Here is an 11,925-nt window from a genome sequence, read left to right as displayed (position 1 = left end):
GGGGGGGCGCGGCCCGGAGCCGTGTCGCTGCGCGCAGGGGCGGCGGGCCGCCGCGTGGACGCCGTGAGTACCGAGCCCGGAGCGCGCGTCCCGCTTCCTGGGGGAACAAAGGCGGGCGTGGGCGGGCGGGGCTCCGTCCCGGGCAGCAGGCTTGGGGCGCCGGGCGAGCCTTTGTTCCGAGCCCCGGCTGTGGGTGGAGGCCCGGGCCCCGGGGATGGTCTTGTGCGCACGGAGCCGGAGGGGGGCAGCCTGAGTGCGCCGGGCGGAGGCCAGGGAGCAGCCAGGTCCCTGTGGCCTGGAGGAGGTGAACATTTGGCGGAGGATGCTGGCTTGCTTTGTGTGTGTTTTGGGGAACGGGGCCTTTAGTGGCAGGAGCCCCAGTGGACAGGGCCTCTGGGTCTGACCCGGGCGGCAACACTGGTGACTCAGTGGGACGCTGACCACACACCCGGTTGACACCAAGTCCACTGGGGCCCCAGGAAGGAGCAGGCACCACGTTCAGTGGGGGCAGGCACAGGCGAAACAGTGCGGGGGTGGGGGATTCCTGAATATGACTGGGCATTCAGAGGCCTCACAGAAGAGGGGACTCTGAACCTGGGTCTTGAAGGATGAGTAGGAGTTCTTCCTGTGAGAAGTGGGGAGTGGTCAGTCATTCCAGGCAGAGGCCAGAGTGTGAAACAGCCTGGCATGTTTCAGGGAGAACCGCTAGGATGAGCAGGAGGCTGAGCAAGGCTGGTGATGGGGAGACAGAGCGGACACCAGTCAACCCACCGACGGTCACCGTGGCCACTGCCGACAAGCGTGTGCTGTGTGCCAGGCTGTGTCCACCCTGTGCTCCCATTTTACAGCTCCAACAACTATGGCCTAGGGCTCCCCCAGAGAGCCGAGCCAGGGTGGGAACTAGGGACTCAGGGCTACCCGCTTTCCTGCTTCCTGGTCTCAGGCCCTTAAGAAAGGGATGGACAGAAGCTGGCTAAGGGCAGGCAGGAGTGGAGGGTGGGGCACTTGGGGGCCATGTCACCCCTTCCCTGCTAGGGGTCAGAGATGATGGAGAGGATGCCCACGGCCTGTCCCAGCCCCTGTACCTCTTTAAATCCATTAGGTTGTGATCCTAGTCACCTCCCCCTGGAAGCCCTCCCTGGCAGGCTCCATCATAGGCTCACCTGGCATGCAGACTCGGGGTGGTTATGGCCTCAGGCCTGACTTACCTGGGCCAATGGTTTCTTGAATTCACTCACTGCTGTCCCCTAGCCCCCACTGGGCCGTGAGTTCAGCAGGTGTGTGAAGGAACACACTCCATTCTCAGGGTCCCTGGGGCTCAGGTGTGTGGCCAGATAGACCAGGGGCTGACCAAGTGGACCAGGTGGACCTTTCTTTCCCTGGGGTCCCACCTGGAAGCCGGGGGCCTTCCGAAGGTTCCTCACCCCCTGCTGCCTCGACCCTTTATGCTGTCTCCAGGATCTCAGCGGTGCCTCCTACTGCATGCTCCAACCTAAGCCATCTTCTGACCCCCAGCCCTGGCTGAGAAGTGTCTCCTTCCCCTTTTTTTGCAGCTTCATGGCGGCCGAAGAGATGCACTGGCCTGTCCCGATGAAGGCCATTGGTGCCCAGAACTTGCTAACCATGCCCGGGGGCGTGGCCAAGGCTGGCTACCTGCACAAGAAGGGTGGCACCCAGCTGCAGTTGCTCAGATGTGAGTCCTCTGGGTGGCAGGGAGCGTGATGGGAGGATATGGGGATGGGGCTGAACCCCAGCCCTGTGGCCCCACTGCCTTGTTGGACTTCTGTGGGCAAGCAGCCTGTCTCTCTTGAGCCTCTGCTCAGACATGGCCCTCCAGAGTTTTCCTTCCCTGCATGGTGGCCAGTACCCCCTGGGGGACCTGAGGTCAGCCTCCTCATTCCCCAGGACTGTGGGATGATTTGGGGTGCTACTGCAAAATGGAGATAGGTTGGGCATTTGGTGCAGAGTGCTGACCAGCGGGGGAGCTTCCGTCTGCAGCCAGGGGCTGGGGGCCTTCAGTGGCCTGGTAGGTCTGGCCTTGCACCGTCCAGTGGTCAGTGTCCAGTCAGTTGGTCAGTCACTAGGTCCACAATGCACCTGTGTGCCAAGACCCAGCTGGGTGCTGGACCTCCAGAGCTGCATGAGGCCAAGGCTCTGGTCCCTGGACAGCAGGTTAGCAGAGAGTGGGAGCCCCCAGGTCTAGGAGATGCCCAGTCAAAGACATTAAGGCCAAAGAGCATCAGGGCCTTGCCTGTCACTCTGACTGGGCATGAGCTCCCCATGCTATGACCTCTGGCCCTGGCTTTGCGCTTCCTTGAGCCAGCCAAGGTCTCCCCCTGCCCTGGGCATGGCCAGGCCTGCCTTGGGGGTGGTGCTCTGGGGCTGGTCAGCCTGCCCGTGATTGCTTACATTTGGCCCCACAGTGGACTCCTTGCGATGGGGCAGCATGCTAGCCCAACTCCCTGCCCTTCTGTTTAGTGGGGTTCAAAGGCAGGAGGTCTGCCCTAAGTCACCCAGGGCCTCTGGGAATGGCTTCTCAGTGGGGTCTGCCCAGCAGCCCCTCAAGGCTCATCCTCTGCCCTTGCCGTGCTGCCCTCAGGGCCCCTGCGCTTTGTCATCATCCACAAGCGATGCATCTACTACTTCAAGAGCAGCACATCTGCCTCCCCGCAGGGCGCCTTCTCCCTGAGCGGCTATAACCGGTAAGTGCCCCCTGCCCGCGGCCCCCGCAGAGCCCTGGCCAGGCCCGTCCCTCGTTCCCGCCCACAGAGAGTCCAGGCTGTCTTGAGATGGCTCCCACCCCACCCTTTGGATCCTGTCCAGCCTGTCCTACTCATTCTCACCCTCTCTGTGGCCTCCTCACAGTCTCTCTCGGGCCTTCGCAGAGGACCTGGGGCAAGGCTGGGGGCTTCCCGCTCTCTCCTCAGCAGAGCCTCCAGAGTCCCCATTCGGCCACCACTCCGTCTCGCTGCTCACCCAGCCGCCTTTCCTACCATAGCCTCCTTCCAAGGGGCCAGGAACCTACTCCACCCTAGGCCCTGCCTCAGGCCTCCGTGGCTTCGGGGCCTCCCAGGCCAGGGCCAGCTCCTTGCTCTACATGTGCCGTAGGCTGGGCCCATCCAGCGAGTGCCTCTTTGCTAATGGGCAGGCAGGTGGACACTGGGCCAGAACCTTCTAGATGGGATGGGGAATGCTGGCAAGTGAGGGTCCATTAGCCCCACTTGGGCCAGCCCCACAGCATCGGGGGCCTGCAGGCAGGGGTGAAGTGTGACTCCTGGGCTCTGGGTCTTAGTGTCACACCATGGGCCTGGCACCCTGCGGCGTGAGTCTGTGCCGCCCAATTTCCTGGGAGGGCCCAGCCCCTCCTGCCTATGCAGACCTGAAGGTCCCATGTCAGTGGCAGGACTGAGTGACTCAAGGTTTTGGCTGCAAGCTCAGTGCGGGGGGCCTGGCCCAGGTGCCCAGCCCAGTGCCAGGCCTCCGCCAGCCAGGGCACTGCTAAGGAGGGGAGGAGCCCGGAGCTTGTGGCTGCCAGTGGGCATTCGTGGCTCAGAGCTCTGGGGTCCCCTGGGGAGGGATGCGCACCCTCACCCCGGGGGATGGGCGCACCTGCCCCAGGCGCCTGGCCCAGTGGGGCTCCCCCATGGTAGGTTTTGTGATCTCTACACAACCCCCACAGCCTGGCTGGGGGGAGCAGCCACGTAAGTCACGTCCCCCCAGTGCTCTCTGGGGTGCCTGACGGGGGCTGCAGGGGCAGGGCGGAGGCTGACATGTTCGGGCCCCCAACAGGCCGGCCCGCCGAGGTGGGCGGGTGGCACCTGAGTAGCGGGGCAGTGAGGGTGACGTGTCCTCGTTTTGGAGCTGCGCGGGCTGCTGCTTCCCGGATGAGCCCTGTCCACTCTGTGCCCCGTCCTTGCCTGCACGCTTCCCTCTGCCTGAAGCATCTAGGCCTTTGGCCTGGAGCATCCGCAAGGCGGACCATCGAGACCCGCCCGCGTCCTCGGGGGCACGGTGGGTGCGGGGTGCCGGGACCCATCCGGGTTGGGCTGACCGGGTGGTGACCACTCGCACTGTGCCCTCAGGGTGATGCGGGCGGCTGAAGAGACAACGTCCAACAACGTCTTCCCCTTCAAGATTGTCCACATCAGCAAGAAGCACCGCACATGGTTCTTCTCGGCCTCCTCTGAGGATGAGCGCAAGGTGAGCCTGCCTTCGGGGTGGGGGGCGCCTGACGGGACGTGGTGCTGGGCGAGTGCTCATCCTCAAGCCCGTGGCCCCGTACGAGCGCCGCACGCTCAGGGGCTGTCTCGGGAAGAGCTCTGAATGGGCTAAGGTGGGGCCAGAGCCCCAGGAAGGCCAGAGGGGTCGTGTCCCTGACCTCCGAGCGGGGCAGCCCCGGGCAGTGAGGGAGGCGGGGCGAGGGTGGAGCCCTGCCCTGGGCAGCAGGCACCCACTCCGGCCCCGACTGACCCACAGAGCTGGATGGCTTTGCTGCGCAAGGAGATTGGCCACTTCCACGAGAAGAAGGAGTTGCCCCCGGACACCAGGTGGGCCTGGGCTTGACATGTGTGCCTACCTCCCGCCTCTGGGGGCTCGGCCCGGGGTGTGTGTGTGTGTGTATACGCCTGTATACCCATCGGTAGTTTCCGCGGGGCAGCTGGGGATGTGGGGCCAGCCCTGAGGCCTGGCCCTGTGTGGTCAGGCAGGGGGTGGCAGGGAGGCCTCCGGTCCCTGGGTCTGTGTTTCTCACCTGTGAGGAGCTTGTTCGACTGTGTGTCTGGTCTTGCTTTGTGTTTATCCGACGTCTAGCTCTGTACACGTCCACGTGTCTGTGTGTGTTGTCGGTCTGTGCGTACGTCTGTGTCTGTGCATTGGTCCCGTATCCGAGGGTGTGCGTGTGTATCCAGATGTATGAGTGCAAAGGAACTCCCCCTGCCTGGTGCTCACCCCCCTCCCCCCGCCCCACACCTCAGTGACTCCAGCTCGGACACAGACAGCTTCTATGGTGCAGTCGAGCGGCCTGTGGACATCAGCCTGTCCCCATACCCCACAGACAATGAAGGTGAGGCCTGTCTGCATACGCCCCACCCCGTCTGCACCTGGCCCCTGCCGCCCAGTAGGGGAGGCGTATCTGGCTGTCTTCCCCAGGCAGCCTGGGTCCTGGGTTCATGCCCTGCCCTGTGCCTCCCTGACCCGTGGCTCCCAGTGTTGTGAGGACCCCTGCCCCACCGCCCCTGGGTGCAGCTGGGCCTGGGCCACCCTGGGTCTGACCCTCGATCTGCCTCACAGACTACGAGCATGAGGATGAAGACGACTCGTACATGGAGCCTGACTCCCCTGAGCCCATGGAGCCCGAGGGTAGGTGGGCGACCTGTGAGCCTCGGGGGCTCCTGGGGCTGGAACCTGGGAGTGCCGGCCTGAGTACCACTCCGGGTGGCCTCAGTTTCCCTGTTGTGGCCCAAGTATTAGGAGGAACAGAACAGAAAAGGTGTATACTCTGGCTGGCTCTGCTCACCTGATCCTCCAACCTCCACAGTTAGCCTGGGATGGAGGGCAGGGGGGAGGTGATTTGCAAATAAGTGAGGTAGGGGGGCCCACATGTATGATGCTGAGCCAGGGGTGGTCCTGGGGGCTGAGAGTGGGGAAGGAGGGACATTGAGGAGTGGGTGGGTCCAGGGCAGGGCCTACTCCCTGTGGCTGACAGCTCCCTGGAGCACCTCTAGGCCGGTCTGTCACTTACCCACCCACTCCCACCTGACCTCCCAAAGTATGCGGCCTAGCAAGGGAGACAGGCATGCACCAGGCGTCACATATATCTGTCACAGCCAAGCGTAGGACCAGATGGGGGAGGGCTGTGCCTCTGTCCTGCCATCCGTCCCGTCCCACTATCCTTTCCACTTTCCTGGGGACTTGGGACAATCCCTCTACCCCCGGCCTCCCTGTTCCTCTGCTTTCTCTACAATGACCTTGTCCTCTGCCCTCCTCAGCACCCCCCGTTTAGGTACAGCAGGTCCAGCCCTCTTCCTTCCTCCTGGCCCCCTCCCTCTGGGGCCACCACCAGGCCAGGCCATGTGCCTCAACCTCCCTCCCGGCACAGAGCCCATGGCTCCAGCCCATGTCCATCTGCCCCACCCCTGAACTGCGGCCATGCGTGGCTGGAGATGAGACGTGGGGGCCTCACTTTGCTCGCAGCTGTGCTCCTCCAGGACCAGTGCCCGCAGACCTGCCTGCACATTCCCTCCCCACCCTTCCGAGTCCCTACTCCAAGCAGGTTTTCCCCTTCCTCTCCCCAAACATCTCTTATTTGGGTTCCAGTGGCCTCCCCATTCTCAAATGCAGCACTCAGCACCTGTGAGCTGTACATGGCCTGGGTCGTTCCCTCTGCTCCTCAGCACCAGGAGCCTTGGCTCCAGGTCCCATCCCACCTCACTCAGCCCCACACTGGCCCCTTAATGCCATGAGCTGGGCCAATCAACATGAGCTGGGCCACCCCAGGACTCAGGCCTGGCCCACTCCTCTCCTGACAGTCTTAGGCCACTGGACAGCCGGTGTCACAGATAGCCTGTTGACTCCACTGGCCTCACCAGCCAACACCTCTCCTTGAACTCCAGACCTGCGCCCCGACAGCCCACCCCACACCCCCTCACCTCTCCTTGAACTCCAGACCTGCGCCCCGACGGCCCACCCCACACCCCCTCACCTCTCCTTGAACTCCAGACCTGCGCCCCGACGGCCCACCCCACACCCCCTCACCTCTCCTTGAACCCCAGACTGTGCCCTGACGGCCCATTCCATGTTCCCTCAATGTTCTTAAAGCATGAGCAAACGCAACCCTCATTTTCCTCCCAACCTACTCCTGTCCATCCTCCTCACCTCTCTTAGTGGGAATTATAGCCTCCCCTCTCTGAGGTGAAGTCCTCAGAGTTTCCCTTGCCTCTTCTCTCTCACCTCCACTTCCAGGAAGCTGATGGCTCAGGAAGCTCATGCGGGGGTGAGAAAGGCCAGGGGGTGCAGGGTGGTGGTGTTGGCCCAGCCTCCAGCAGGTGACACTCAATGACTGGGTCTCTTTGCTCTGCAGACACCCTGACCCACCCGCCGGCCTACCCCCCGCCTCCTGTGCCTACACCCAGGAAGCCAGCCTTCTCCGACATGCCCCGTGCTCACTCCTTTGCCTCCAAGGGCCCGAGCCCCCTGTTGCCACCCCCGCCCCCTAAGCGTGGCCTCCCTGACACCAGCCCAGCTCCTGAGGACTCCAAGAGGGACCCACTGGGCCTGAGGCGGCCTGAGCCTGGCCCCAGGGTGCCCATGGCCCCCCGGAGGATGAGTGACCCCCCGCTGGGCCACCTGCCAACCACGCCCAGCCTCCGGAAACCCCCTTGCTTACGCGAGAGCGCCAGCCCCAGCCCAGAGCCCCGGGTCCCTGGCCATGGGCCTGGCTCTGCCTCCAGCCCTGCCAACGTGGCCACTGCTTCCTCCAGGAACTGTGACAAGCTCAAGTCCTTCCATCTGACCCCCCGGGGGCCACCCACGCCCGAGCCTCCACCCGTGCCTGCCAACAAGCCCAAGTTCTTAAAGATGGCCGAAGAGGCCCCTGCAGGGGAGGCAGCCAGGCCCAGACTCTTCGTGCCCCCGGTGGCCCCCAGGCCTCCTGTCCTGAAACTGCCGATGCCTGAGGCCGCAGCCAAGCCAGCGGTCCTGCCGAGGACAGAGAAGCCACCCCTCCCCCACCTCCAGTGAGTTGGCTTGGCACTGGGGCCCCCTGGGGACCCTCCCCAGCCGGCGCCTTGGCCTCCTCGCCTCTGGCACTGTCTGTGTCCACGATGGGCACCAGGCAGCCCTAGCTTAGGAGGAGGAAGGCTCCTTGATGGCCGCAGCCTGCTGAGCCTGAGCAGCCTCCCCTGCACCGGACCTGTCCTTGCCCTAGAGGAATGTCCAGCCTCGTGGGTGGTGGGCCTAGAGCCTGTCGCTGTCGGGGAGCAGTGGGCAAGAGGGTCTTTGGGGAAACAGGCCTCACAGAGCCCGGCCTGGGCAACTGAGGACCCTGCAGGGTCAGGGGGGGCCTTCAGGGCTGACCTCCTGCTCTGGGACAGATGGTAGGGGATGGGAGGGGCTTGGGCTGTGAGCCCGTTGGAGCCAGCATGCCTCTGGGGCCCCCTGATCCGGACCTGTCCTTCCCTGCCTGGGGCTCTTGAGCCACCAAGGCTGCCTTTGTGCTCTTCCTGATTGGGAACTTGCTAGAATGTGGAGTATGTTGGTGACTCACCCTTGAGGTCTGCTTGAGACACTCTCTTCTTTATTGCTAGGGGGGACTGGTGTGTCCCCCGCTCACACAGCGTCGTTCATACCAACAGCCTGTGGTCAGAGATGTCTGGGGCCCCAAACCGTGAAGGTTCTGGGAACCACAGGGGGGAACCTTGAGCGGGCGTGCTAACCCAGTACTCCCTGAAGGCCTTTGAGCCTGGCACCCTTCTCCCTAGGACTCTCAGCTCTGCTGCCGAGGGAGGGCGCCACGTGATGGTTCCGTTTCACAAGGGGCCTCAGTGGTGCAGACTGGGTCAGTTTGCCAAGAGCTCCGGGACTTGCGTGTGCCAGGGCCGGTCGTCCATGGCTCAGCCTCCACCACAGGCCAGTGTGGGCTCCGTCCGTTCACATCATACACTCTCTGTGGCTTTGGGAGGGGCGTGGCTTGGCCAAGGTCACAAAGCTGGTTAGCTGCAGAGCTGGGGCTGGGGCCCCCCCCAAGCGTCCAGAGCACTTGTCTATGCAATGACCACACCAGAGTTCAGGTCCCCACCATGGTCTTGCCAGTGTTATTGGCAGCCCTGAGCCCACTTCAGGCAATTCCTGTCGCCCCAGGGCGGTCGGCATGGGCCTGTCTCAGGGTCCCTGGTCTGGGCCTCCAACCATCCAGGTGAATGGGGGTGGTGGGCGGAGGGTGCGACAGTGATGTTCCCTCCTCTCCCTGCTCCCCTCCCAGGAGGTCACCCCCTGATGGGCAGAGTTTCAGGAGCTTCTCCTTTGAAAAACCCCGACGGCCCTCAAAGGCGGACAGCGCTGGTGGGGAGGACTCCGACGAGGATTATGAGAAGGTAGGGCCGAGGGGAGAGCCCAGCTCGCAGCAGTGGGTGGGTGGCCCCTCACTGGGCATCTTGAGTGAGGAGCCCCCAGGATGCTGGAGTTGAGGGGGGCGCGGGAGCATGGTGGAAAGCCCCAGATCTGGGCACAGGCTGGTAGCCCGCCGGGGGTGGGGGGACGGCGCACTGGCTACAAGCACCCCTTGGACCCTGACCCTGACCCTGACTGCCACTGGTCTCTGCAGGTGCCGCTGCCCAGCTCTGTGTTTATCAATACCACGGAATCCTGTGAAGTGGAAAGGTTAGCACCAAGCCTTTCTTTCTCCAAATCCTTGTTTTTGCGGACATGCGGTCCCCAGCCTTTCTGTCCCCCTCACTTGCCTTGGCGCTGGGCAGTCGCCGGCACAGGTACTCGGCCCCGAGGGCGATAGAGGCCATCCGCTCAGTCCGGCCTGGCCAGCACCCAAGCCCGGCACAGGCCGGCCCTCACGCAGCCCATTGCTCTTGGGACCTGTGCTGCAGAATGGCGAGAAGACAGAAACCCACATTGAGGACTGGGGCTGGAGGGTCCCCCCGCGAGCACTGGCTGAGGATGGTTCGTCTTCTGACGCAACTGCTTTATTTTAGGCTGTTCAAAGCCACAAGCCCCCAGGGAGAGCCCCAGGATGGACTCTACTGCATCCGGAACTCCTCCACCAAGTCGGGGAAGGTAGGTGCCCCGACAGTCACCCTGCTGAGCGAAGGCCCCTGGGGACTGCTGTGTTGTGATGGGCTCCTTTGGCTCTGCGCACACCCAAGCTGACAGCCAGCACAGCACTTTATAGTATATACGTCACTTCCCTGTGCAGCCTCTGATTGGGCATCTCGACCAGTTCCGTCCTTGGGGTCTCTGCCCGGCAGCCCCTGCCCCATCTACTGTCAGGAACCGAACACCATCTGCAAACTGGGGGTGATGCTGGCCAGTCCCCCAGCACAGGCAGGAGGTGGGAGGGAAGTGCTGGGGGTCCCAGAACTCTGGTGGGGCTGGGTTTTCATGCACTTTGCAGGGGAGGCTGCCTGGGGCCGTGGGAATAGCGAGTCGGCTGGAGTGCCCCTCCTCCTCTGAGGCTGGATCGCACAACCTCACTGAGCCTCACTTTTCTGTTTCTTTTCTTTTCTTGTTTATTTGTTTATTTATTTATTTAAGTAAGCTCTATACCCAATAGTGGGGCTCGCACCCATGACCCCAAGATCAAGAGTCGCACGCTGCATGGACGGAGCCAGCCTGGCGCCCCCTCTGTTCTGTGTCTGTCAGAAATGGTCCTAGGGCGAGCCAGGCACCTGCTACCGCTACTCGAGTCTCCCCAGAGGCCATCAGGGCAGGAGCCCTGGGGCCAGCGGCTGCCCGTTTGGACCCTGCTGTCCGGGTCCCTCCCTAGGTCACCGTAAGGGCCCCAGGACCCAGCTGTGATGCTTCTGCCGGCCCCTCGGTCTCTGCGGTCCTTCCCTGGAGGCTGGGGCTGCTCTCAGCTGATCCATCTGCTGCTTCTCTTCCTGCAGGTTCTGGTCGTGTGGGATACAAGCCCCAACAAAGTGAGGAACTACCGCATCTTTGAGAAGGTGGGCAGGCTGGCCCCGCCCCAGGGCCCCAGCTGGAAGGGAGCCCCCGCCTGGGGGTGGGGTGACAGGCACAGAGCTGACACAGGGCACCTGGGAGCTTGCCTGACTGCCACGCTTGCTGCTGACCACCCCCTTTCGCGGGAGACCCCCCCTGACCCCGCCACTCTTCCCCCTTCCCAGGACTCTAAATTCTACCTGGAGGGCGAGGTCCTGTTTGTGAGCGTGGGCAGCCTCGTGGAGCACTACCACACGCACGTGCTGCCCGGCCACCAGAGCCTGCTGCTGCAGCGCCCCTACGGCTACACGAGGCCCAGGTGACACCAGTGACACATGTTGCTGGGCAGAGACGAGCCACGGGGGCCGTGACCCCAGGCCACGCAGATGAGACGGGCCTGCGTGGGAGGAGGAGCTGGACTGAGCGCTGTGCTCCCACCCAGGGTCTCCCCAACAGATACCTTGTAGAATCCGCCAGGCCAGGCCCCACTCAGCAGGCTGGGTCCCTGGGGCTAGGCCAGGCTCTGCACTCCAGAGGATTGAGGGGGCTCTCCTGTGACACCCAGCTCACCCTGTCCCACCTCCCCGGAGCCCAGGGTCCCAGGACCGAGCCCTGCGTGGGCTTTGTGGACAAGAATTGTGGTCATCCCCGCCCGTCCCCAACTCTGCCAGCACACTGACCCTGCACTGTGCTGGGAGCTGGGCAGGGCTGGGCATTCGGGGTTGGGCAGAGGCTGGCCCCAGGACTGCCACCCCCAGGAACTCTTAAGACACAGGCTCCAGTATGGGCCATTGATGTACAATAAAGCACAGATGACCTTTCTCTCAGTGGCCGGGGTTTCATCGGGAAGGAGGGGACAAGCAGCCTTACTGAGTACCCACACCCACGTCTAAGCGGTGACTAGCAGCTCAACTCACAGGAAGCCTAAGAAGTGGTTGTCTTCGGGGCATAGGTCAGTAAAGAACTTGCTTTGGGCGCATAGCTAGGAACAGAATAGGACCCAGACTCGGGCAGTCTGGACTCAGAGCCTCTACTCCGAAGTGCCACAGGTGAGGTACAAGGCAATAGGACTGCAGAGCTAAAAGGCCCCCCCATCTACAGTGGGGTCATTTGCTGGATGAACAAACTGTGCTGGGGCACAGCTGGGCACACCTGGGCCAGGCCAGTGTGGTGTGCCTGGGTGGGGAGCTCAGAACCCAGCTAGGGGCTCCAGGAAGACTTCCTGGAGGAAGAGATGGCTACAGAGGGGTGGGAAGA

The 11,925-nt window shown here is 63.3% G+C and overlaps 1 protein-coding gene across 3 annotated transcripts in view; it reads left to right on the top strand.

Annotated features, from left to right (window-relative positions):
- The window catches only part of SH3BP2 (SH3 domain binding protein 2), a 34,743-nt gene extending 23,248 nt beyond the window's left edge, over window positions 1-11,495 (top strand). For all 3 annotated transcript variants that reach the window (XM_035005440.1, XM_035005439.1, XM_035005438.1), the window contains 12 exons: window positions 1,554-1,693; window positions 2,600-2,702; window positions 4,083-4,200; window positions 4,477-4,547; window positions 4,974-5,062; window positions 5,290-5,358; window positions 7,079-7,733; window positions 8,978-9,089; window positions 9,320-9,375; window positions 9,702-9,783; window positions 10,614-10,673; window positions 10,854-11,495. In XM_035005440.1, the coding sequence (XP_034861331.1) occupies window positions 1,558-1,693; window positions 2,600-2,702; window positions 4,083-4,200; window positions 4,477-4,547; window positions 4,974-5,062; window positions 5,290-5,358; window positions 7,079-7,733; window positions 8,978-9,089; window positions 9,320-9,375; window positions 9,702-9,783; window positions 10,614-10,673; window positions 10,854-10,991 (1,689 nt within the window). In that variant the 5' untranslated portion in view covers window positions 1,554-1,557 and the 3' untranslated portion in view covers window positions 10,992-11,495. The remainder of the gene's footprint in view (window positions 1-1,553; window positions 1,694-2,599; window positions 2,703-4,082; window positions 4,201-4,476; window positions 4,548-4,973; window positions 5,063-5,289; window positions 5,359-7,078; window positions 7,734-8,977; window positions 9,090-9,319; window positions 9,376-9,701; window positions 9,784-10,613; window positions 10,674-10,853) is intronic.
- The last annotated feature ends 430 nt before the right edge of the window (window positions 11,496-11,925 follow it).

The sequence above is a fragment of the Mirounga leonina genome, unplaced genomic scaffold (assembly GCF_011800145.1).
Source record: "Mirounga leonina isolate KUSES-001 unplaced genomic scaffold, KU_Mleo_1.0 Mir_129, whole genome shotgun sequence".
Taxonomy (NCBI): Eukaryota; Metazoa; Chordata; class Mammalia; order Carnivora; family Phocidae; genus Mirounga; species Mirounga leonina.
This window is presented reverse-complemented; position numbering and strand designations above follow the sequence as displayed.